The 26,860-nt window shown below is 36.7% G+C and overlaps 2 protein-coding genes across 2 annotated transcripts in view; one reads left to right on the forward strand and one right to left on the reverse strand.

Moving 5' to 3' along the window:
* Positions 1–911: 911 nt before the first annotated feature.
* ACTR3 (actin related protein 3) overlaps positions 912–26,860 on the forward strand; it is a 65,743-nt gene continuing 39,794 nt past the window's right edge. Inside the window, exon 1 of the mRNA XM_053909509.1 lies at positions 912–1,006. Coding sequence (XP_053765484.1) covers positions 963–1,006 — 44 coding nt within the window. The 5' untranslated portion in view covers positions 912–962. The remainder of the gene's footprint in view (positions 1,007–26,860) is intronic.
* LOC109269955 (collectin-12-like) lies at positions 915–1,682 on the reverse strand. Its single transcript, XM_019454144.2, has 2 exons — positions 1,585–1,682; positions 915–1,450 (listed from the first exon to the last, which is right to left on the reverse strand). Exons 1-2 carry the CDS (start codon positions 1,616–1,618, stop codon positions 915–917), a joined length of 570 nt encoding a protein of 189 aa, XP_019309689.2. The 5' UTR covers positions 1,619–1,682.

Raw genomic sequence — 26,860 nt, forward strand, 5'->3', positions numbered from 1 at the left:
TGCTAGTAAAATAGTACAATCTTAAACTACTACGAGGGAATCTTTGCCATCAACCAAAAGCCTTGATTAACGGACTATTTGTCCTCGAGGGTACAGGCCTGCCCCTGGGGGTGGGGAGCCTACAAATCTAGACAATGTTGTAACAATGCACAGGTGTAAATGACTAAAAACTCGGCACAAAGGCAGAAGAGCCACGATGCAAGCCTTTGTTCACCTATCCCTCCCGACTGCTCACCCTCCGTCTGATAATCGCTTTTCTACCCAGAAAAGCAGACTCTCCAAGTTACAAGAATGTTGTGTGCCGCTGAGAACGTTTTCTGTTAGGCCGGTTTTCCCCGGGGCACTGGAGAAGATACTCGCGGCTGCCGGATGCGGTTCCATTCCTCCCTCAACCTACCACACAAGTAATTGAAACTAAAAAGCCCTTCCAGCTTCAGAAGGAGATCTGGAAGCTGAGGCCGACTTCCCCGCCCCTACCCTCGGGAAAACCCGAAGTGGACTTCATTAACAGCCGGACGCGAGCGGAGGCCGGCGGCAGCACGTCATTTGCGCATGCTCTTTCGCCCCTCCCGCTCGGAGCCGGAAGCGGGAGTGCTCGCGGCCTGGGCCTGGCCTGGCCGGGGCGGCGGCACCGGCGGCCATCTTGGCTTCCCGGGGCAAGGCGGCGTGGGGGGAAGAAGTTGTAGGGTGGGGGCAGGAGGGAGGAGGAGGGGAGAGAGAGAGGGGGAGGAGGCCGCGGCGGGGCAGGGCGGGGACTGCCTGCCCGCCTGGGTTGCGGAAGTGGTAGCCGCTGACCGAGCCTGCTGCTTTCTCGCTACTGCTCCGGCTTCCCGGCTCCCCCCCGGACGGAGAGGGCGGCCCGGCTGTGGATGGTCAGATAGCTCCGATCTCCCGCCGCCAATCCCTGGCCCCAATCAGCACGGAGCAGACGGCGGCAGCGGCAGCAGCAGGCGAGGAGGAAGATGGCGGGACGGCTGCCGGCCTGTGTGGTGGACTGTGGCACGGGGTAAGGGGGCTGACGGGCGGGGGGTGGGGAAACTGAGGCGGAGGGGGGTAAATGGCGGGGGACCGTGGGGGTCGGGAGATGTGTGTTGCGGCAAGGTGCTGCCGCCGGCCGTGTCAGCCCTAGCCCCGCTGTGTTGCGAGGGGTGGGGCCCGGAGCCAGGGCCTCCCTTGTCGCCTCGCTTCACCCTCTGGGACCCGGGCGGGCGTGCGGGGCCGAGAAACCCCCTGGGAGCGGCTTGCTCCGCGGGACCCCTCCCGGCCCTTCCCCCATCGCGGTGGGCAGCGTTGCCCAAGGAGACTTGGGGTCGGTCGTCCCTCCGGGGCCCGCGGTGCGGTCGGGGTGGTCGCCACCCGGCGCACCCGGCTCTCCTTTTCCTCCGCGTCTCTTCCTGCCTGTGGGTTTGGGACCGAGTGGATCGAGCGCGGGGACAGCTTGGCAGAGGAGCTAGAAGAGAGAAGCACTCCTTGTAGGTTTTGCAAGATTGCTGTGACAACACTGCCCAGGGTGTGGGTGGGGAAAGGGAAGAATCGGACTCTGAAAATGGGAACCTAGGTCGGGGCTTTCATTTGACCACCCACCTCCTCTTCCTTTCCGACTCGCGGTCTTTTCCATCTCCCACTGCGCTTTTACCGGTGAACCAAGTCACATTTTAATTTGAGAGAGAAAGATGTCATGTGTTACTTCTCTTGCCTCAAAAAAGTCCCCCAGTGAGCAAGCGCGCTGCAACTTCCTTAGTTTTGTCAAAGCCGCTTCCTGCTTTCTGTCTTTTATATCCTTATAAGGTAGTTTTTCGTTTCCAACCTGAACACATCTTATTAGAACTTTCAAGATTAAGCATATTTCAAATCGACTGAGTTACTGGTGCTAGTTATCAATTTATGTGAACTCAAAAAGATATATATTCGTGTTTCACGAGGGAGGAGGAGGGGAAGCACCCAGGAAAATAATGGAAGTTTTGTGCATTCATTCTGTGAAGGTATCTCAAGTCGGGAAGGAAGGTGGTATTGAGTTATAAAGGGATGTGCTTGCTTTTCAAAGAGTCACCAGATCTGTAAGGTAGTTTAATATGTAGAATGGCGTTAAAGTAAATAAATAGGCATCTTAAGAGTTTTTGGTGCACTTGTATTTTCATAGAAAATATTGTCTATATTTTAATGTGGAATGACTGCTTTAAGTTACAGTGCAGGGAGTGTGTGTGTGTGTGTGTGTGTGTGTGTCCTCTTCTGATACATTGTCACATTTCTAATTCCCCAAATAATCCAGTGGGAGGAGGCGGGCTATGAGAGGTAGGGTGTCAGCCTCCCTCCTTTAATTAATCAGTAAACTTTTGTTGCTTGAAGGATTGTGTATGTTCCTCACTCCATTTGCTCTCCGTAAAACAGCTCTAATCTTCATGCTCATAACTTTGTTAGTCTGACAGTTCTAAAATCCCAGCCGTGCATGTGGAAGCAACCGATTCATTAATATTTTCCTTTGGGAAACACCACCCACTTTAGCCTTGGAACTTCTAAATGCATTTTTCTGACGGACAGCTTATTAAAGTTATTATTTTTTATCCAGTCTAATTTTCTCAACTCAGTATTTTATTATTATTTTTTTTCTCAGTCTAATTGGCCACTAGTTTCGTGCTTAGGGTCAGTTCTAAAATTAGATTTGGCCTGAGTGAGAAGGAATTTTCAAGTGTGTTTTGTTAAAGTGAAAAATACTGCTACATAATTAATATTTTATGCTTTAGAAATTATGGGGCTGTTAACAAAATTAGTGTAGATAATTGTAACCCTAATAACTAACATGGTTAACATCTTAAGTAGGATGTTACTTTTTCTCACTCTGTTTTTCCCCTTTTGAAATACAGTTCAGGTTATTTTTGAGTTAGTGTATTAGGTATTTCATTGAGGTTGACTGTCCTTAAATGACCTCCTTCTGATAGGGCAACCCTGAATTTAAAACACATACTGAGTGACCAGAAGGTGGTGCAGGAGGGGTTCGATCTATCATAGGGATTATTTTTATTTTAAAATTTCAGTTATTATTACATTACACTTTATTACGTTAGTTTTACCTCACAAGGTGAGGTAGTTAACTGGACACTCATGATTTGAATGGAACTAAGATTCCCCATTCCCTCTCACCTTTCTTACCATCTGTCAGAACTTCATTTATTTTGGTCTTCAAAAGGTTTTTTGGTCTTCTGTGTTGCCTATTAATGCAACTCCAGAAGAGTCACACCTTCAGGTTTATTAGCACAGAGAGGATAGCTCATTGAGATGGGGCCTGCGATAAACGTATCTTAGTAAGGCCTTAATAGGGAGTTTTATGTTTCAGAATACCGTGGTCCCCAGATGCAGATTGTGCACCTATAATTTGTGTATTCCTTTGTGCTTTAGAGAATACATTCATCTGTTTGGTCTATAATTACAATTACCTACTTAACGTAAGTGAAAAGTTATAACCTGAATCTGGTTGCTCATTCCATTTCATTATGTAAGTTAGGAAAAAGATGACTGAAAAAGTGACCACCTATGAAACTTGATGTTCTCAGATAAGAAAAGCTATGAGTTAGGAAACATGAACCTTAATACCCCAGACTTAAAATTAGAGATCCTCTAGCAAAGATCCTTTATGTCAACATAAGATAAAGAATCACATGGGGCGCCTGGGTGGCTCAGTCGGTTAAGCGTCCGACTTCGGCTCAGGTCACGATCTCGCGGTCCGAGAGTTCGAGCCCCGCGTCAGGCTCTGGGCAGATGGCTCAGAGCCTGGAGCCTGTTTCCGATTCTGTGTCTCCCTCTCTCTCTGCCCCTCCCCCGTCCATGCTCTGTCTCTCTCTGTCGCAAAAATAAAAAAACGTTAAAAAAAAAAAAAAAGAATCAGCTCAGATCATAAAAGAAAATAACTCCTTTTGAAAAGAATTTAGAAATAATACTTTCATATTAATATCTATGCTTTTTTTTGTCTGCACTGGGATAGTACTGTAGATTAAATTTTGGGTAGAGATTCTCATCAATTGAGCTGGTTGTTTAATATTACAATTACAAAACTCAAACCTGCTATGTGTGATGAGGGAAACATTTTTTTTTAATGCTTACTTTTGATAGAGCCTGAACAGGGGAGGTGCACAGAGAAAGGGGGACGGAGGATCTGACGCAGGCTCAGCACAGACAGCAGAGAGCATATGCAGGACTCAAACTCAGGACCTGTGAGTTCATGACCTGAGCTGAAGCCAAACTCTCAACTGGCTGAGCAACCTAGGTGCTCCAAGGGAAACATTTTTTTAAAAAGCATTTTTATAACAATGTAACACTTGCAAAGTTAAGAAGATCCTAAATTATATTTTGCATGTTTTCATTCATTTCATTTATTCTTTTCTTCAACACTCAAGCCAAGTGAAGGAACTCCTTATATAATTTTCTATGCTACAGCTTGATTATAGAACTTTGCATTGTGAAATTTTCTTTTCCCCCGTTCTTTCATTTTTCCCTGATAAATACTGTGTTGGTAAATTATCTTCATTATGACAGCAGGGATTAATATAGCCTTGTTGTAGAGTTATATATTGGTATCTAGATATATTCAGATTTAGAATGAATTCAGGAATTTCCATAATTGACTTAAGCTTCCTAGAAATTTTAATATAAGCATAAATATATTGTTGGAGTCCGTGGATAAGCAGCTTATATAATTCATACTGTGGCTACATTCTTGCAATTAGTACAGATAGGGTGATTTTCTTTGAGAGCCAATGGGGAAGAGCTGAGTGGGTGGGGAAAAACATAAGTGGGAAGTTCAAGTTTCATATGTGAATTCTGTACATAGTATTTAATAATTTTTTCTCCAGCCATCTCCAAGGGCAGAAGCATTCACAGTATCTTGTTACCAAAAAACATTGAAATTCTTATTCCTTCATGGGTCATGTTTTGCGTGCTCTTTGAAGTATAACAGGCACCTGTTGAGAAGTTGGATTCTTACTTAGACTTCCTACAATCTTTCTCCTCTCCCTTCCCACCAATCTCTTTTCCTGCATGCAAATTTTGTGTGGTGAAGTATGGGCTTTGGGTTGTATATTCATTGTATGTGATGAACCTTCCAGCCTAATTGTAAAACACTGTTCAGAAATTTATTTTTAAGCACAGAATGGAAAACTCCACTAGTGGAGGATCTTCTGGCCAGGATTTTTATTTACTTTATTTAGTTTTGTGACAGCTGTTTTTAACCTCATTTTACAAGGGAGAAAACAGGATTAGACAAATTTAAATTACTTTTTTAATGGCATGTAGTGAGCAGGTGGTAAGAGTTGCTATTTTGACTTAAGCCTTTCTGTACTGAAGCCCTGTGTTCTTTCTGTTACACTGTGGGGACTCCTGAGCCCCTTATCAGAACTATGCACATTGCTTTATTTTTGTTAGTAAGGTTAATTCTATTCTTCTTTAAAATATGATTATAAATCCTAGACTTACACATTTGATTTAATGAATTAGAGAAACCATTCTTGTGCAGATTTTTCTGATTTGATTGATATATATATATATATTAGATACATGAATTCCTAGCTTATTTTCTTGTCACTTTGCTTAAATTTAACTTCTGGAAAAAAAATTTACTGTCTAGATTTTATCAAAAAATACTAACAGCTAATATTTATGAAGAATTACATATCAGGCCTAGTGCTAAATGCTTTACCTCATTTACTTTTCACGTCACTCTGAGAATTATCTCTATTTTATAGACAGAAAAATTTAGGGTTTAGTGAAATTAAACTATTTAAGCCAGTTATTATAGCAAATAAGTGTGGGAGAGTCCCTATACCATATGATATGCTTCTTACATTGAGGATGAATCTTTGGTAGTTTTCAATCGTTTTTGTATATTTTTGACAATTCATTTTTGATGTTATAAAGGCAGAAAGTTACGTTAGTAACTTAAGGATCACTCTTACAGGTAGAAAAAGTGGTATTGCCAAATCAAAGCTAACTATATACTTGACAGAAGGTTGGACACTCTTGGAATTATAATGAAAATGTATAATACAATCTGCTCTCAAGAATCTTAATGAGATAAGAGCTGAAAATTATTTTAAAAAATTAGGATGGTAAAAGACCACTTAATCAAATGTTACAGTCTTTACTTTTCTGACAGTAATAGCTGTTCATTAGGTTGTAAGGAAAGAGATTATTGTGGTCAAGAAGAATCCAAGCAGTATTAGTGAAGGTAGGATGCACACTCTCCTTTGAAGGGTTTGGATATACACAGGGGAAGGAAAAGCATATGCAGCAGAAAGGAGAGAGTAGCTGCTTCTTGTGTTTAGCCCTGTTAGCCTATGTTGTGCCTCTCCTTTCCCTTACAAATTGAGGACCGTGTAATAACATAATGCAAATCTATTTTCATAAGGTGAAAAAGAACTAACATTTATGGAGCGCTTACTTTACCTCATGTTCATTTTATGTCAGGAAAGCTTTGATTCAAAATATTTATTTGGTAGGGAATCAAAATCCTTTAGGAGAAGAGTTAAATGTTGTAAATAGGGCTTTTAGAATATTTGCAGAATGGAATGTGGTTGGATCAGATGTAGAGGAGGTATTTGGGATGAAGTTATGGGACTTGACACATAGAATATGAACTCACATCTTTGTTCAATGAATGAGCTAATGAAAGGCTGAACAAGAATTAGGGGTATGGTTTAAAAAAAAACAAAAACTACTTGGGAGACACCCCATACCCAGTGACTCAGAATCTCAAGGGTTGGGCCCAGGAATATTCATTTAATTGGTCTGTCTGGATGATTTTTAAGCAACCCTCCCAGCACCAGCTTTGCACAAGTTCTGAAATAGGGTATTGGCAGTAGGAACAGGGCCGCTTCTTTTTTGTTTGTACTTTGAAGCAATTATTCTTTGTATTGTTTATGGTTAGCAAGGACTTTGTAGTCATAGCTGCTTTTAAGTTCAGAGTTTTTCTAGCTGTATGACTTTGTGTACTTCAAACTCTTCACATCATATTTTCCCCATGTGTAATTTGGAGATCATAGTATCTACCGTATGGGTGGGTTTTTTTGTGTTGCTTTTTGAGATAATGCATGAAAATGACTAGGCGCAGTGCTTGATGTATAGTAATAACTTGATACGTTGTAATTATTACAATTATCAGCTACTGTTTTTATTGAATTGAAGTTTTTAAGGAAAGGAACACAGTGTCTTATGCTTATTTATTTTTTTCTCCTGCAGTGCTTGGCTTAACACACTTCTTTGCACAGTCAGAATGTTTTTGCTGATTTGAGAGATGGAGGTATAGCTAGGGCTTGGCATTTGCTTGTGGTGGATTGTGAATAGTCATCAATGACGATTTAAAGATTTTGAGTTTGAGTGGGACAGTAAGGGAGTTGGTTTTTAGCAGCTGAGTAAGTTCATTATTTGAATTTGTTATTGAATTTGGATGATGATCATAATTGGAAATATTTGAGAAGTTAAAAATATGGGGACTTTAGCAATGAAGGTGGAGATGTGGCAATCATCATTACAATTTATAAATTGAAGCTAATGAAATGATAAAGAGAAACAAAGATTGAATATTTATGTTCCTTCTTTTAGAAATCTTGGATATGTAATCTGGCTTCTTGAGCTTCACAGTAAGAATGAGTGAGCAGTTGTGGCTTAAAGTGAAGTCAGCCATGCTGACAACCAGTCATCTGTTTCCTCTCACATTTTAAGAGGAGGAATCCTTAGGAGAGTTTAGCTCACCATACAGCTCAATTTCCCTCCACAGTGGTCTTCCTTGTCCAGTGTGCTCCCTCTCTAAAGAGTGAAAACAGGTAAATGATTGGAATAGGGGCAGAAGTGTGGAATGGTTAAAAGGTAGCTTCAAGTAATGCTTTCTGAAACAAAATTCTCCTATAAGAAAAGCATTTGAATGCTCCTCTGTAATTCTGTTGGAGCTTGTAGGCTCTTTAATGACATTACTGATCTGTAATAACCAGTAGCTTAGAGAGGTAAGAGCAAGACAGTTAAGTAATAATAACGCTCCATTAACATGGTTTATAGTTTCTTATAAATTCATATATTATTAAGTGACAGTGCAAGATAAGGTGATGTTATTGGATTAATGTTTTAAATTTGATTCTTCAAAATAGGATAGTGACAAACATTACTTCGTTTACTAGTGGTTTTATATCTTTATGTGAGCCTTTATGCCATACAATATATAAATGAGATACCTCCATAATTGATTGTACCGGAACAAAAAGACAAATACCTTAATTTTTCTAAAGAACCATTTTGTGTAATTTTACTAATTTTCTTCCAGGATTTTTTAAAAAAGCTTTCCAAACTGTTGACTTTTTTATTTAATTTTTTTAAATGTTTGTTTATCTCTGAGAGAGAGGGAGACACAGAATACAAAGCAGGCTCCAGGCTTCCAGCTTTCAGCCCACAGCCCAGGGTGGGGCTTGAACTCAGTAACCACCTGGAGATCAGGACCTGAGCCCAAGTCAGACGCTTAACGCTTAACGCACTGAGTCACCCAGGTGCCCCGAAACTGTTGACTTTTAAACTCAAGTCATTCTTACATACTCCTTATAACCAGGAAAGGAACAGCCTTCAATTTGTGTGGTCTGATATATTTGTCTTTCTAACTTCTCTCTACGCCTAACACATACCTCACAAGAGTGTTTTTTCTTTGTCTGTTCTGATGTTCAACATTAATCTTTAAATATTCTCTTAAGTTTTCTTGCCCATTGTGAAAATGCAATTCTCATGGGAAGGGTGTTGAAGACATTTTCAGTTACAGTATTTAGTGTGCATGAAGGGTTACAAGAAAGGGATTGGAAGTCTTAAAATGGGGAATTAGGGTGTAAAATGTCTTACAGTTTAAGGTTGATTTTGGAACTGTATAAAAATATATACTAAATTTTTAGTATTGGTCTATGATAAACTTCAGTTGTTTGCTTAAAGTCTTAGAACTTAGTAAATTAAATATGGTGCATTTTTCTTCTTCTATAAGCATTTTTAAGTTCAGTTACTTTGAGACCACAAAAATAGCATTTAATGTGTATTTGTGAAACTTACGTGAATTAAGGGAAGTGCCTCATGACTTACATAGAATTATGGAGCTGAAAAAGACTTTAAGAATAATTTAATCCACTCTTACTTAAAAATGAAACAGAGATCCAGAGTTGAAAAATACCTTTCGGGAGTGTTCTAACTATCAGTTGATAGCATTGTTGAGTTCTTTAAAGTTTTCTTAGGAGTTCACATTTATGAGTTATATTAGTTAAAGTTTCTTATTACTAGTTGAAGTGATACAAAATATGTTAGAGTGGTTTTGGTTGAGGCATGGTGCAGTGCATGAAATCTTTAGGGTTTTTGTGCTGATACAAATACATACTGGATGGCACAAATGAAAAACTAATTTTGTTTCCCATCATAACATTTGAAACCAAGTTCAGAAATTACTATTTTGAAGTGATGCTTTTTTTAAGGAAATATGCTTTTTTATTGGTTAAGTCATTTAAATCTTAAAAATATTTTTATTTTTGGATTTCAGTTATTTAAAGACATAATGTGGGATGTGTACAAGTCAGTCTTTCAGAGCCCTTTAAGAGTTAGGTTTTTGAGATAATTATTTATAACCTTTTCAGAAATCCTATGAGGTATAGGTACTATGATATAATTACTATTTTAAGATGAGGAAACTGAGGTATAGAGAACTGAAGTAACCTGCTCTAATAAAAGAGTGGCTACAGTTACATAGATCTAGACTCTGAGCCCTCAGGCAATCTGACACCAGAGCTCATTGCCCTCAGTTGGGATATATTCCATAAGAGCGGTTAAAGTGTTAGCTGAGTTTTTGAAGAGTATTCAAATTTAAATATACATTAAAAAAATATTTTTTTAGAACTGCCAATTTTTAGTACAAATATGAGATATATAGGGTAGTCTTAGTGACCAATTCATTGATTTGATTAACCTGAAACATAAGCAAGTTAATTGACATCGAACTATTTATTAACTTTGAATATTGCAAGGACAGGAATTATATCAAACATGGTAAAACTGACAATTGCTTGTTCATTCAGGACAACTCAATTAAGCAAATGATGTTTAATTACATATAACTTCAGAATGAGGGTATATTTCTGAAGCCGCAGTTTGAAAATGAATAATTAGTGCATTACAAAAGTCATCTCTCATTGACTGCATAAAACACAAAAATGAAATAGTTGAACTTAAGAATAAGAACTTAAGAGTATGGAGTTGTAAATAAGAATTTTTTTTTTATTAGACTCATAGGACTTAATGTTTGCTATTTGAATTGGAATATAGTGAATATATAGATTAAGAGAAACATGGGTTACCAGAAAGCAGTTTTTTTCCCTAAAATGTAATTTATTTATTTTAAAATGTTTATTTTTCAGAGAGAGAGAGTGTGTGTGTGCGTGTGCAGGGGAGGGATAGAGAGAGGGTGACAGAGGCTTTGAAGTGGGCTCTGTGCCGACAGCAGAGAGCCCAAAGCAGGGCTCCCAACTCGCGAACCCGTGAGATCACGACCTGATCGGAAGTCAGACACCTAACTGAGCCACCCAGGTGCCCTGTCTAAAGTAGAATTTAAAGAGATTGTTATCTCAGGTATAGGATGAATTTTGGTGCATTTTATCTGGAAAGTACACAGTTTTGGGAGAAACTTGTGTTTCCTGTTTGAAAATATTTATTTAAAAATTTTGTTTCATACTAATCAAAAAAGGTAGAGGTAACAGTGAAGGAAAGAGACCTTTTTGAGCTTTTTTTCCCCTTGGTTAATTTGTTTTTTGTATAATACACTAGTTGAGAATTTTATTGCTTCTAAAATGCATTTCATAGGGGCCTGCCTTGTTTCAAGTTGCCTTCCTGTCAGGAAAATTATTTAGAAAGCACAACAAGGGGTGCCTGGGTGGTTCAATTGGTTAGACATCGGACTCTTGATTTTGGCTCAGACTCTCAGGGTTCATGGGATTGAGCCCTGCATCGGGCTCCATGCTGGCAGCACAGAACCTGCTTGCGATTCTCTCTCTCCTTCTCTCTCTGCCCTTCCCCTGCTCTCTCTCTCTCTCTCACGTGCATGCACATGCTCACTCTATCAAAATAAACATTTTTTATAAAAAGCAAAACAAAACTTTGGTTTAAAAAAACCCAGTGAAATAGGATTCAAATTGATAAGACTCCATGAGAAGTAGAAATGAGAGAAATGTAACTTGTGGAGATCTTGGATGCAAACAACAGAATAACTAGCTTATATAAGGCGAAAAAGGAATGAGTTATGGAAAGGGTATGGTATACAGCACAAAATTGATGGGAAGGCTGGAGAACTGGGCTCAGAAAAGCAGAGGAAGGGAGAGGCCAGGTAGTGAGAGTCTGCTGTCAAAGTCATGCTGCATGAAGCTGCAAGATGCTGCAACTAGATAGATACTGGCAATATGAATTCTAAAACATCTCTGGGATGTTCAGTGTTCTTACCTAAGCTCAGATTGATTAGGCATAGATCATGTGATGTGTAGTAGCTGACAGGAGTGGAATGGGTCCCTCGTCCTGTAAAGGGATGCCAGCTTTTCATCTTGCAAAAAGATTTAATCCTTGGTGGGTTTGTCAGAATAGGAGTGGGGATTTGATGCTGGCAGAAGTGACTGCTGTCCAGAGAAAGATGAGGATGGGGAAGTAATGTTGCCCGGTTTTCTTTATGTTACCTTAAATTCCTATTTCATTTTGATAACTGCTTGATCCTTTACTACCCAGCAGTTTGAATTAACACATTTTTTTTCCAAAAGTGCAAAAACTCTTGTGAGTTTCACGCAGTGTTCAATTTAAATGTATGAAGGAGCAGGTTTTTTTGTTTTTTGCTTTTTTTTTTTTTGAAAGCAATAATTAATGATGGTGTGAATAATATGGGATTTTTCATTAGAACAGAGTTATAACAGTCTAGTTATTCTGGGAGTATGGAATATTTTGGAAAGTAGGACCTGCTTGATAAATGCAGTAATATGACAGGTTATTTCTTTAAGCTTTATAATTAAAAAAAATTTTTTTTTAACGTTTATTTATTTTTGAGACAGAGAAAGACAGAGCATGAACGGGGGAGGGTCAGAGAAAGGGAGACACAGAATCTGAAACAGGCTCCAGACTCTGAGCTGTCAGCACAGAGCCCGACGCGGGGCTCGAACTCACGGACCTGAGCCAAAGTCGGCCGCTTAACAGACTGAGCCACCCAGGCGCCCCTAATTTTTTAAATAGTAAACCAGAATTATAATTGAGAGAATTTGAGCTGTACTCTTTTTTTTTTTCTTTTTCAGAAGATAGTGGGATTATTATCTTTATAAACAAAAGTAGGAAATAGGAAGTAGCTTTTGCGTCTGTTTTGTTTATGGTTGGGAAAGTTGTTTTTCAGTAGCTCTAGTAAGTGTCTGCAAATGTGTACTTTTGCAATACTTTTGTTGTGAGGAATATAAAGATGATTACGAAATGGTGCCTGCCTTTAGGAAGCTTACGTGTATGTAATTATAACAATATGATAAATATTCTGGCAGGTATGAATGAAACTTTTTGGAATCATAGGTGAAGGAAAATGTACTTTTTCCAGGGACGATGAAAAAAAGGCTTCCTGGTAGAAATGATAACTAAAGTAGGCCTTTAAGGATGAATAAAGCGTTAATAGGCAGAAATAAGACTAGTGTACCAGGTGAGACAACAGTGGAAGAAAACAAAGTGAGGTGAGAAAAGTATAGGTTGAATTTGGGTATGTTAGGTTTGATATGGTACGAGGCAGTAGTGATGTTTAATATGGTACAGAGAGATGGTACAAGAAAGTACTGAAAGTGTCTGATGTATGATAGGTGCTCAGTAAGTGCTTCTTGAGTTGAATTAAAAAGATCCATGTTGAGCTGGATTATGGAGGTTTGAATGTCCTTGAATTCTGCACTACTTTGATATTTATGTTGTAGATAGTATGAAGCCATAATGTATGAAAGTTTATGAAAGTAGGCACATTTGATTACTTCATTATGGTGATTTATCACAATAAAAATAACAGCCAACAGTTATATAGTGCATACTGTGTGCCAGGCACTGTTCTAATTGCTTTACAAATATTAATTCATTTGATACCTAATCCTATGAGGTAGGTAGTTATTCTCTTTCACAGATGAAACTGACAGAGTGTAAATTGCTTGCCAAAGATCTCATAGCTAGCATACTATATATACTATACTGTTATTTCTTTCTCTGGTTTTACTTTGGAAGTAACCACTCATGTTTAAAAGGAGATAGTACAAAAGACATTGACTTTGGAGGCTGATAGATACTTGATTTCGTATCTAGCTTTTGTGTTTCTTTGAAGTGATTTTTTTGGTGAGCTGCAGTTTCCCAATATTTAAACAGATCCATTTTGCATGCTTTTGATAACTGTTAGGGATAATATAAAGAACATAGCAAAATAATTGACATACAGTAACAACTTTGGCTATAGTTAAAATTATTATAAAAAGTAATCAACTACTTATTTCACTGTTGGACTTCTCAGTTCTGTGTTGAATACTGTGGTATGTCCAGAAAGCTATAGCATGATTTTATTCTTTAAAAAACTTACAATTTAGTTTCAGAGATGAAACTAATGTATGTGAAATAATTAAAGATGGCATATTAGTATTTAATTGGGGACATTACTAAGGGCTGTCGTATTTGGAGGATGGTTTATGAAGGAGCTGAACTTGCTCATATTCTTGGAAAAGCATGAGTAGGATATGGTAGATGGAAAGGAAAGAAAACCTTGTTAATGTAAGCTAAATTGGAAGCTTTATGATGGTAGGATGTCTTTTTTGTTCACTAAGTTACTGCCTTGTGCGTAGTATTTAATAGTGCTCAGTAATATTTTATTGATGAAGGGAAGTCAGGAGTTTCAAAATATTTGAGGGAGGGATCAATTAGGAGATTGCCCTACCTGGAATTCACCCTATTTGGAGCTGTGTGACAGAAAGTAGCTAATTTTATTCATTTATATATCCTGCCATATTTCAGAAGGATTTTAAATGGGAAACAATGGGTTGGAATTGGTTTGCTTGGCAATAGATTGTGTAGTTCATTAAGCAGAAGATTGGTAAAAGTTAAACTTAATGCAGTATTAGACTGACTCTAGTATTTTATTCTATTTTAAACAGCTCTATTGAGATACGATTTACAAACCCAGTAAATTAACCACTGCATGCTGTGCTGTGCTATGCTATTCATTTTGAGAGAGAACAAGAGCACATACCTGAGGGGTGGGGAGAGAAGGAAGAGGGAGAAGAGAGAGAGAGACAACCCCTGTCAGCACAGAGCCCAGTGTAGGACTAGAACTCATGAACCATGAGATCATGACCTGAGCTGAAAGCAAGAGTTAGACGTTTAACTAACTGAGCCACCCAGGCTCCCCACGACTACATTCTTGTTGTAAAAGTTCCTAACACTAGAAGCACAAAGAAAACTATAGCTAAGCTGAGAATTGAGAAATTATAGAAGTTAAGCATTGGAATTCATTTGTAGACCTCCATTTTCACTTACAATTTGATAATTATGCTTAATATATACTTTGTTTTTATGATATGGTAAAGATGTAAGCTGCTCATATTGAGGTAGAATTCTTTCAGCTTTAAATTAGTAGTTGTCAGTACAAAGAAATTTTGGAAATTGTGGGTTGCACTAGATCATGAAGGTTCTGTACATCCTAAAGTGTGGGAGTCTTATATTCATTTTGTTATGTGGTTTAAGATTGTTCAAACATGGAAAGTTAAAATTCTATCTACTTCCTACCTACTAGGCTGTAGGTACATATACTGTATTTAGGGTAATAACGTCAATACATATTTGTTCTTTTCTGGAATGATTTTTTTGTTGTAGCTTTTTATTCCAGTTCATTTTTGAACTTTATTTATTTATTTTCTTAAGTTTCTGTTCCCATTAGTGGTTTAGTATCAGTAAAGTATTGGAATCTTCAAGTAACTTTTTGCTGTGAGATGATTTTCAAAGCAAAAAGAAATAGGAATCATGTGTAAAGTAAAAGTACTCATTGTCAACTATATGCCTTTAATAAGTAAAATTTGAATTTGCAGAATAAGAATAACTTTTTTTTTTTTTTTTTTTTTTGAGAGAGAGCTCGCGCACACATGTGCTCAAGTAGGGGAGGGGCAGAGAGAGGGAGGGACAGAGGGACTGAAGCCAGCTCTGTGCTGACAGCAGAGAACTGGATGCAGGGCTTGAACTGTGAGATCATGACCTGAGCTGATGTTGGGCGCTTAACTGACTGAGCCACCCAGGCGTCCCCAGAATTAAAAATACTATCCAACATAAGGGATGCTAATGTTTTACATTACAAGCATAACTGGTTTTATTATTTAAAAATATTCTTTCTTTAAGTGAATTTTTTCTTTTAGAAAAGTATAATGAATAACATAACAGATACTCTTATTTATCACAATTATTGCCTGCTAACATTTTATCATGTTTGTTTCATTTCTTTTTAAGAGAGCACATTATTGATGACTACTCCTGAATCCATTTTTCCCTGCCCCAGAGGCAGTTAGGACCATGATAGACCAACCATTTCTTACATAAAACTCATTCGCTTTTTGCCATTCATTTCTCCCAGTGCAGGAAATCCCTTTCTTCTAACTTTATTATATTTTCACTATTTTTCTAGTCACCAAGTCTTCAAAGATGGTTTTGAATTCTCTACTATCGTCCCTTCTGTAAGCCGTTTCCAATTCCATACTCCTCCTGGCTGGCCAAAATCAACATCAGAAATTTTTTTTCATTGCTGTGTAGCTCAGGGAGAGTTTCTGTAAATCTAGCCTGCTTTCTCGGGCCATAAAGGAAAATTTTGGTTTAGTTTTCCAAAATACTGTATTGTGCTTACAAGTTTCATAAACATTAGGTAAGATAGCTTTGCCTTTTTCATTATGTTCTCTTTTTAAAAACCATTTAGAAAATGACACATTTTAAATATAGGAAAGTATAAAGAAGTAAAGCGGATTCATAATTTGACTTCCTGTATAACCCAATGACATAAATTAAAGTAATATATGTACATGTCTATGCATGAATTTTTTCCAGGATATGTAAATAATTACTCTTGGGATGGCAACTAGGTGGCTAGGGGATAGGCATGGTAGGGAAACTTACATTAGTACTTTTCTAGTGTTACTATTTATTAAAATTTTTTCATGGGCTAATGTTATCATTTCAAAAGTTCTTTTAATTAAAAAAGTAATGTGACACTGTTATGTGTTAAATGTATATGGTTAGATCATTTAAGACATAACATTGTAAATTTAGAAAACAGAATTCTCCTTTTTCTCCATTCTGCTATCTGGAGACAATGACAATTTTTCCCCCCTCCCTCCCTCCCTCTGTTCCTTCCTTCCTTCCTTCCTTCCTTTCTTTCTTTCTTTCTCTCTCTCTCTCTCTCTCCCTCTCGCCTTCCTATCTTCCTTCCTTCCTTCCTTCCTTCCTTCCTTCCTTCCTTCCTTCCTTCCTTCCTTCCTTCCTTCCTTCCTGTCTTTCGTCTTTCTTTTTTACTTTTGAGACAGACACAGAATCTGAAGCAGGCTTCAGGCTCTGAGCTCTCAGCACAGAGCCCGATGTGGGGCTCGAAGTCCGGAACTGTGAGATCATGACCTGAGCTGAAGTCGGAAGCTTAACTGACTGAGGCACCCTGGTGCCTCACAATTTTCTGTTTCTTTTGTAGACTTCCAGAATAAAAAAACATATGCATTTTGTAATAGAATTTTTCTTGATGTGTAATTTTATTTCTACTCTGCATTTAAATGTAGATTTCCACTTACAATTGACATCAAAAAAGAAAGGACATTCACAAAATGTAATTTTCCTGCTTAGAATTCAGATTAAAAAAGGACTAGGTTTGAAAGGTTTTTTTAAGATATTTCAAGGTAACAAAATGCACTTAAACAGTATTAAAAGTACACATACATGAACATACATACTTGTACACCACGTATTAAAGAATAGCAAATTGAAAGGCATTAGGACTCTACTAATTTTGCTTAGGAATCATACTATGAAAATCAAATGTGTCCAAAAGGAATGATAAAAATGGAAGATTTGGAAAGGGTCTATAAGGAAACAAAGGATTTGGGTGAAATAAAACAAAGAAGGAAAGAAGGATAAGCATTTATGTTCTGTAAGTGCTCGGATTTGTGTGTTCTGTTCCTAACTATGTTTATTAAAGCTTTATAAGAGTAATTCTATTTTAGATTAAAAAAAATGTGTTTTGTAGGGTTTGAGGATTATGCAAGTGAAGTGAGTATTTGGATGAGTCTGGGGAAGTAAGCAGGCATCAGACCCCATAGCATGTTGAGTAGTGAAATTAATTGAGGTGTTCTGAAAAAGCAGAGGCTTGATTTTTCAACTGTTAAACCAAGCTTGGATTCTTGGGCTAAGCCTCACTTAGTTATGATATATACCCTTTTTGCATGTTGTTCTATTTGTTTTGTTAAGGATTTTTTTCATCTGTATTCATGATGGATGTTGGCCTGCCATTTTCTTCATTTGAAATGTCTTTATCTGGTTTTGGTATTAGAATTATGCTGTCCTCACGAAAGGGTTTGGGGTAAGCTCTTCCCTCTTTTCTGAAAGGGCTTATGTAGAATTATTTTTATTTCTTCCTTAAATGAGTGATAGAATTTACCAGTCAAACTTGGGCCTGGAGTTTGCTTTTTGGAAGGGTTACTGATAATTTCTTTAATAGCTTTGGGGTTATTCAAAATAGATTTTTTGTTTCATCTTGTATTGATTTTGGTAAATTCTGTCTTTGAAGGTATTTGTCCCTTACATCTTAATATGATGGCTATGGTTTATAGTATTCTCTTTTTTATCATTTTCTCCTCTATATCATTGGTAGCGTTAATCAGCTTTTCATCCCTTATGTTGGCAATTTCTGTACTATTCTCGATCAGCCTATCTTTCCATAGTTCCATTTTTTTCTGTTAATATTCTGTTTCTATTAACCTGATTTCTGCCTTTCTGTTTACTGTTTATTTCTATTTATTTTGAGTTTGCTTTCTTCTTCTTTTTATAATATTTATTTTTATTTTTGAGAGAGAGGGAGAGGGGGAGAGACAGTGTGAGCAGGGCAGGGGCAGAGAGAGAGAGACAGAATCAGAAACAGGCTCCAGGCTCTGAGCTGTCAGCATAGGGCCCGACCTGGGGCTCAAACTCATGAACTGGGAGAACACGTCCTGGACTGGAGTCTGACGCGACTGAGCCACCCTGGCATCCCTCCTTTTTGTACCTTAAGGTGGAATCTTAGGTCACTGATTATGGACATTTCTATTTTTTCTGACATAAGCACTGTAGGAATTTTCCCTTTAAGCTTTGCTTTAGGTGCATCCCACACATGTTGATGTTTTTTATTTTAACTGTTAATCAACTTGAAGTAATTTTCCTTGCAATTTTTTCTTTGATTCACGGATTATAGGTAGAAGTGTGTTTAATTTCCAAATGTTTGGGGTTTATTTAGATATCTTATTGCTGTCGGTTTCTAATTTAATTCTTTTTTAGTCAGAGAACATGTATTTATGATTTTAATCTTTTACATTTATTGAGATTTGTTTTTTATGGCTTAGCATCTGGTCTGTGTCAGGGATTGGCACACTTCTATAAAAGACCAAATAGTAAATATTTTAGCCTTTGTGGGCCACATATGGTCTTTGTTTTAGGCTTTGTGGGTCAGGCATGGTCCTTGCTGCTGCTTTCCTCTCCTCCCTTTTCACTTCCCTTCCTCCTCCTAAAATGTAAAAAAATAAAAGAAAATTTAAAAAATTTAAATATAAAAAGAATTTTAAACTCACAAGTGATACCAAAACATCAATAGTCTGAATTTTGTTTTGGGGCCATAGTTTGCCCATCCGTGGTCAAAATGAATGCATCATGTGTACTTAGAATTCATATTCTGCACTTCTTGAGTATATCAATTAGATCAAAATGGTTATTAACGTTGATCCTGTATGCCTTTACTGAGTTTTTGGTGTGTGTGTGTGTGTGTGTGTGTGTGTGTGTGTGTGTGTGTGTGTGATTTTATCCATTACTGAGAGGTGACAAAATTTCCTGCTGTAAGAGTTGAATAGTCTCAGCATTTAATTATGACACATTTCAAGCATGTTGAAACTGTTAATAGGCACATACACATTTAAGACTGTTAGGTCTTGATGAATTTACCCTTTATATTATTATAAAATTACTCTCTCATATTACTCTTTTTTAAAAAAAAATTTTTAAATTTATTTTTGAGAGTGAGTGAATCGGGGAGGGGCAGAGAAAGAGAGAGAGGGGGAGACCAAGAATCCCAAGTAGACTCTGTGCTGTCAGTGCAGAGTCTGACCTGAAGCTCTGACTCATAAACTTGAGATCATGACCTGAGCCAAGATCAAGAGTTATAGACGCTTAATCGACTGAGCCACCCAGGCACCCCTCATATTACTCTTTTTCTTAAAGAACGGTTTTATCGCATATGAATATAGCCACTCCAGCCTTCTTATACTTGCTTTTTGCTTTCCATCCATTTTTTTTCATTCTGTCTTTATAAAGTGCATATCATGCAGACAACATATAGTTTGGGCTTGCATTTTTATTTTAAAAAAATTTTTAATCTGTCCCTCTTAATTGGAGAGTTTTGTCTGTTAACATTTAATGTAATAATGGATATGGTTGGATTTAGGTATACTGTTTTATTTATTTATTAAAAAAAATTTGTTCCTGTTGTGCTTTCCTCTTTTCTGTCTTTCAAATTATTTGAATATTGTTTGGAATTCCATTTTAATTTACCTTTGGCTTTTTAACTATACTCTTGGCATTTTTTTTAACAGTTGCTTTAAGGATTACAATATGTGTCTAAGAAAACTCACTACTCACTGTTTCTTTAGAGTTAATTAAAACTTCACGTAAGGAGTAGAGATCTTGCATTTCAGGAGATCTGTTAAGTCTTGCCTGCTGCTCCCCTTACTTCACTGTCCTTTTATGCTAAAGTTGTCATAGGTATTACATCTATGTACTGTATAACTGCACAAGATAATCAGATTTTTGCTTTAGTTATAAGTGTGTTCAAAAACTAGGTATAAAAAATAGTCTTTTATATTTACCTGTTTATAATTTCTGATTTTCTTTATTATATTTCACTACCCCCTCTAGTTTCCCGTTTCCTTTGGATTGAAGAACTTTCTTTAGCCCATGTTTGATGGCAGTGAGTTTCTTCTATTTGAAAAATGTTTTCATTTCACTTTCATTGTCGAAGGGTATTTTTGTTCCTGTACATTCCTGGGCTGACTGTTTTCCCATTCTCTCCAGACTTTAAAAATGTTGTTTACTGTCTTCTAGCCTTCATCACTCCTCATAAGAAGGTGGTAGTAATTTGAATTTTGTTTCCGGTTAATGGGTATTTTTCCTCTGGCTGCTTTCAGTATTTTTTTCTTTATCTTTGATTTTTAGTTTGATTGTAATGTGACTAAGTATGGTTTCTTTCTATTTATTCTGCTTGGGTTTTCTTGAGCCCTTCACATCTATGTGTTGCTGTCTTTCACTAAATTGCTAAAGTTTTCAGTCATTACTCCTTCAAAAAGTATTTTACTATCCGGTGTGTTCTCCATCTGAGACTTCAGTATATGACCTTTTTCGTATTTTCTCCCAAGTTTCTTAGACTCTATTCTTTTTTCTTCAGGTCTCTTCTTAATGTCCCCCCTCCCCCAATTTCAGATTAGGTAATTTCTACTCATCTGCCTTCAGGTTCACTGATTATTACCTCTGTTACCTGTTTTCTGTTTTTTAGCTCATCCGTGATTTTTTTTTTTTTTTTTTTTAATATCTGGTATTGCTTTGTTCAATTCTAGAATTTCCATTTGTTTTTTTATATAGTTTTAGAGTTGCTGGTGATATTTGTTATTCGTCATTATAAGTGCACTTTTGTGTATTTAATTGTGATAGTCATAGCTGTTTTCCCGTCTTTATCTGATAATTCCAATATTTGGGTCATTTTGTCTTCTGTTGAACACTTTTCCTTGGAGAGTGGGTTACACTTTTAAATTCTTTATGTGTGGAGTAATTTTGGTTTGTATAATTATATTGTCCTTGTTTATTTTCTTGTTGATGAACATATGTTTTGCTTCCAGTTTGGGGACACTGAATAATGCTGTTTTGAACGAATGTGGACACATGTTTTTATTTTTCTTGGGTGTGTACGTAGAAGTAGAATTGCTGGGTCATATGGTAAGTGAATGTTTAAGTGTTTTTAAAAAAAAATTTTTTTTTTTAACGTTTATTTATTTTTGAGACAGAGAGAGACAGAGCATGAACGGGGGAGAGTCAGGGAGAGGGAGACACAGAATCTGAAACAGGCTCCAGGCTCCGAGCTGTCAGCACAGAGCCTGACGCGGGGCTCGAACTCATGACCGTGAGATCATGACCTGAGCTGAAGTCGGCCGCTTAACCGACTGAGCCATCCAGGCGCCCCGAATGTTTAAGTGTTTTTAAAATAACTGTATCATTTTGGATTCCAACTGTGAGTGTGTGAGCATTATCTCAGTGTACTTTTAATCTGCTTGTTTTTTAACTTCAAGGAGTTGAGCACCTTTCTGTTTATAGCTATTTCTATTTCTTCTTTTGCCCTTCCTTCTTCCTTTTTTTTTTTTTTTTCCTTCTTCCTTTCTTTGCTCTTTTCCTCTTTATTTCCCTCCCTCCCTCATCATCACCTTGTAGGTATCTTGTATGTTTCAAGGAGATTGTCTTCGAGTGCAATTTTTCTCTGTTAGTAATTTTTCTTGTGGCTACTTTTGATACGTTTTTTTGGAGAAGTTTTTAATTTTACATAGTTGAAATATTAATTTTTTTTTTAGTGTCTAGATATTAAATTATAGTTAGAAAACCGCTTCTACTCCATGGTTATAAAGAAATTGTCCTGCTTTCTTTTAAAACTTATATCTTAATTTTTCTTCTCTTTTAATCTTTGATGCATTTAGATTTATATTTAACATATACGGTATGTATCCAATTTGAATTTTTTTTCTGGGCAGCTACAAAATTTAGTTTTTTTTTTAAGTTGTGGTAAAATATACACAACATAAATACCTTGTTAAGTGTAAAGTCTAGTGGCATTAAGTATATTCACATTGTTGTGCAGCTATCACTACCATCCATCTTCAGAACTTACTCATCTTCCCAAACTGGAACTCTATACCCATAAAACAATAACAGCCCCTACCCTACCTGCATTACTGGCATGTCCTACTTTCTGTCTGTAAATTTGACTCTTCTAGGTACCTCATATAAGTGGAATCGTACAATATTTGATCTTTTGTGATTGGCTTATTTCACTATGCATGATCTCTAGGTTCTTCCATATTGTATCATGTGTCAGAATATTCTTTCTTTTTAAGGCTAATATTCTGTGGTGTGTATATACATTTTGTTTACCCTTTCACAGTGGACAGTTAAGTTGATTCCACCTTTTAGCTTATATGCATAATGTTGCTCTCAACATGGGTCTGCAGGCCCTTGCTTTTTCTTTTGGGTGTATACCCAGAAATGGCATTGCAGGATCACATGGTAATTCTCTGTTTAATTTTTTGAAGAATTGTCATATTGTTTTCTGTAGCACCTGTACCATTTATATTACTACCAGTACAAGGTTCCAGTGTCTGCACTTTGTCACTAACATTTGTCATTTTCTTTTTGTTTTCTGGTAATAGCCAATGTAATGGGTATGAAGTGGCATCTCATTTTGATTTACATGTCCTTCGTTATTAATGATGTTGAACATCTTTTCACGTGCTTATTGGTCTTTTGTACATTTTTTTTAAGAGAAATGTCTATTACGTGTTTTAGTTTTAATTGTATTGTTTGTTTTGTTGTTGAGTTCTTCACTCTCTCTCTCTATATATATGTATATATAGTGTATATATATCCAGAATATATGTGTACATATGTAGTGTATAATATCCAGAATATATATATCCATAGAAAATACATATATGTATATGTGTGTGTATGTACACACACACACACACACACACACACACATATATGTACATTCTGGATGATAAAGATCTTCCTCCACTTAACATTGAGCTTACGTCTGGATAAACCCATCATTAGTTGAAAATATCCTAAGTCACAAAGGTATTTAATACATCTAACGTACCAAACATCATAGCTTAGCCTAGCCTACTTTAAATGTGCTTGGAAAGTTTACATTAGCCTACATTTGGGCAAAATCATATAATAAAATGCCTGTAGTATGTAATATATTGACTGTAGTACTACAAGTAAAAAACAATGGTTGTATGGGTACAGAGTAATTGTAAGTGTATTGGTTGTTAGCCCTTGTGATCACATTGGCTTACTGGGAGCTGAGGCTCACTGCTGTTGCCCAGCATGACCAGAGGTATTATACAGCATATCGCTAGTCCAGGAAAAGATCAAAATTCAAAGTACTGTTTTACTGAATGCATTATCACTTTTGCACCATTGTAAAGTCAGAAAATTGTGAGTCGAATTGGGCACTATGTGTATATGATTTGCAGCTGTTTTCTCCCATTTCATGGGTACCTTTGTCCTGAACTGATAGTGCCCTTTGGTGCCAAAAAGTTGCTAATTTTGATGATGTCTGATTTATTTCCTTGTTGTTACCGGTGCTTTTAGCATCACATCCAATAAGTCATTGCTAAATCCAATGCCATGAAGCTTTTCCGCTGTGTTTTTCTCTAAGAGTTTTAGTATATGTGCTGCTGAAGAGAGCACTTCCTCTAAGAGTTTTGTAGTTTTAGCTCTTACATGTAGGTCTTTGATCCATTTTTTTAAATGTTTGCTTTTCAGAGAGAGAGAGAGAGAGGGAGAGAGAGAGAGAGAGGGGCAGAGAGAAAGGGAGACACTATCTGAAGCAGGCTCCAGGTTCTGAGCTGTCAGCACAGAGCCTGATGAGCCTCAAACCCATGAATGGAATCCTGAGATCATGACCTGTGCTGAAGTCAGAAACTCAGCATACCGAGCCACCCAGGTGTTCGTTTTTGATCCTTTTTAAGTTAAATTTTGCATATGGTATAAGATAAAGCTCTAACTTGATTCATTTACATGTAGATAGATATCCACTTTTCCCAGCACCATTTGTTGAAAAGACTATCCTCTCCCCAATTGAATGGTTATGGCACCCTTTTCAAAAAACATTTGACCTTTTTTGGGAGGTTTTATTTCTGAGTTCTGTTCTATTCCATTAGTCTATATAGTTTGTGTGTACCTCACCGCCTCATTGTTTTGGTTACTTTAGCTTTGTAGTAAAGCTTTGAAATCGGGAAGTGTTGAGATCTCCAACTTTGTTCTTTTTCAGGATTGTTGATGGTCCCTTGAGATTCCATGTGAATTTAGGATTTTTTTCTATTAATGCAAAAACAAAAAAAATTCTTGAGATTTTGATAAGGATTGCATGAATCTGTAGATTGATTTGAATAAATGCCTTGCAAATATAAAGATTTGTCCCAGGTCTGAATCTTACATTAAGTGATGTTCTCCAACTGGCAAATTTAAGAGAAAGCCAAGCTGTTTAATCCCATGTTTAAAACTTAAAGGGAGGAAATGTTAGCAAAGTGTCTACTAGCTGTCTGAAGGAAGAGTTTCTGCTTCAAGGCAACTTAGATTTTGGTGTGTGTGTGTGCGTGCGCACTTCTTTATAGATTTATTGTATAGTCTGGTTAAGTATTGTGTTCCTGAGTTGCTTAATTATATAAAACACTTTTTTGAACACCCAAAGGAACTTAATAGAAAATTGCAAGGGCTGTGGAAAAATAAAGTATACCGACAGAATCTATGAATTTAAAACAAAAATTCATTTTGGAAGAGTGAAGCTAAAAATGTTTCACTGTGATCTTTGGTTAGTATTTTAATAATAAAAAAGAACATTGTTGTAACAAGGAGAGGAACATGTATGCATGGTTTGAGAAAGTCTTAATATGAAAAAGTTTGATTTGAAATCTATTTGCTTTATTACACAAAATTTGAATTTTGCATGTGTCAATGAAAGCAAAGAACTTTTAGTTTAAATACAGTGAACACATCCTTAAATTATAATTTAAAGAGTTCGAGTTAACAAATGCCATTAATTGTGAGAAAGGAGTTTCTTTTAGAGAAAAAGTAAGAAAAACTTTTCTGTCATTTACTTGTACAGTTTCTTCTCTGTGGTGACTATCAAGAATTTTGAGAGGTCATCATAAAAATGTCTTAATCAAATCAGCCATTTCAAGTATAAAAGCTGATAAATTAAGTTAGGTTAATCGAGGCTACTTTATATTTGAAAAGCTTTAATTTGAAACATAAATTTAGTACTTAATATCTGTACTAATAATTTATATTCTTTTCGTTATATTTATGTTGAGAAAGTTTAAATGAATGTTAAAAACAAATCTCTTATAGCTATACCCAAATGCCCTCCAATTCATTGCAGTATACTCTTCAAATATTAGCATATTTTGTGTGCATTGATATGTACTGTTGTAAGTCATCCTTTAAGACTCAGCTGACCAGTTCTTTCAGATCTTCCTAGACTCTTTCCCTCTCCTCTCTCCTGCTTTCCCTATTTAAATGCTTCTCTGCTCATATAAGAACATTAAAATGTCTTTTTGGGCGGATCTGGGTGGCTCAGTCAGTTAAACATCCGGCTCTTGATTTCGGCTCAGGTCATGATCTCTAGTTTGTGAGTTTGAGCCCAGTGTTGTGGGGTCTGCTTGGCATTCATTCATATATATTCTCTCTCTCTCTCTGTCTCTCCCCCCCACCCCTTCCTCTCTCTCTGCTCCTCCCTTGCTTGTGTAAAATAAATAAAAGTAAATAAATAAACTTAAATAAATGGACTTTTGTGGATTTTCTGAGCAGTTTCAAAGCTGTTTTAAAAAACAACTTTTAAAGTTTGCTAATAGTATGGGAGAGTCATATTGTTTGTTATCTAGCACTTTGCTCTCTCTCCAGTAGAGAAAATGTGACTTCAACCTAACTCAGTAACTCTTTTCTAGAGTTTAGGATAAGACTTTTTCAGTTTTTTTAGATTGTATTCTGTGCCACAAACATTTTTCTTTAAGCTACAAGCCAAATTAATTTTTAGAGGTAAGCACATTTTAAGGTTAAAAGTAAACTAGGAGATTTCCCTTTATATTTCTTAAAAATTGGTGAAAATTGAGATATTTTTTGATGCCATTTTAGTATTTGAGATACTTGAGATATTTGAGTACCTTTGATATACTGTTTAACTTTAAATCCAGAGCAGTAGAGCATTGGTAGATGTATTTGGCTATTCTACAAAAACTTAGAAAATTATTTGGCTGTGGTGTTATAAGTATAGTAGAAATGATTAAATGTTATGGTGTATCCATATAGCTAATATGCTAGGTAGTTATTTTTGTGTTTGGGGGAGAGCACATTTGTTTTGATTATGTATTGACTGTTTTGTATTAGTCTGGTAAAGACTGGTTGATTAGATTCTTCTTTTGGTGTTTTCTCTGAAACTAATTTATTGCTGAATATGTTCAACTTAGGCTGTTGGATTTTGACCAGGGATGGAGTATTGATTAATCTGGTGAACTTGACAAATGGAAGTTTTCTTAAGGGAGTTTTTACTGTAATGGTTTCTACTTCAAATATCTTACTACTTTATTTGGGAGTTGGTATTTACACACAGGAAAATAACAGTTTGGCTTGTGTAACGAGTGATTGTTGAGATTGAATTTATTGAGGGAAAGGATGACTGATAATTAAAATGATCAGGAAAACTTCATGGAGGAGTCCTAAGTTGTGAGAGCTTTCTGAGAGGGTGCCATGTAAA

This window comes from Panthera pardus, unplaced genomic scaffold (genome assembly GCF_024362965.1).
Source record: "Panthera pardus isolate Hobbes unplaced genomic scaffold, ASM2436296v1 HiC_scaffold_10, whole genome shotgun sequence".
NCBI classification, from domain to species: Eukaryota; Metazoa; Chordata; class Mammalia; order Carnivora; family Felidae; genus Panthera; species Panthera pardus.

Coding starts and splice junctions, on each gene's coding strand:
- LOC109269955 (XM_019454144.2), bottom strand. CDS start 1,618: ATGGAAAAGACCGCGAGTCGGAAAGGAAGAGGAG. Junction 1,451..1,584: donor GAGTCGGAAAGGAAGAGGAG/GTGGGTGGTCAA, acceptor TCTCTCTTCTAG/CTCCTCTGCCAAGCTGTCCC.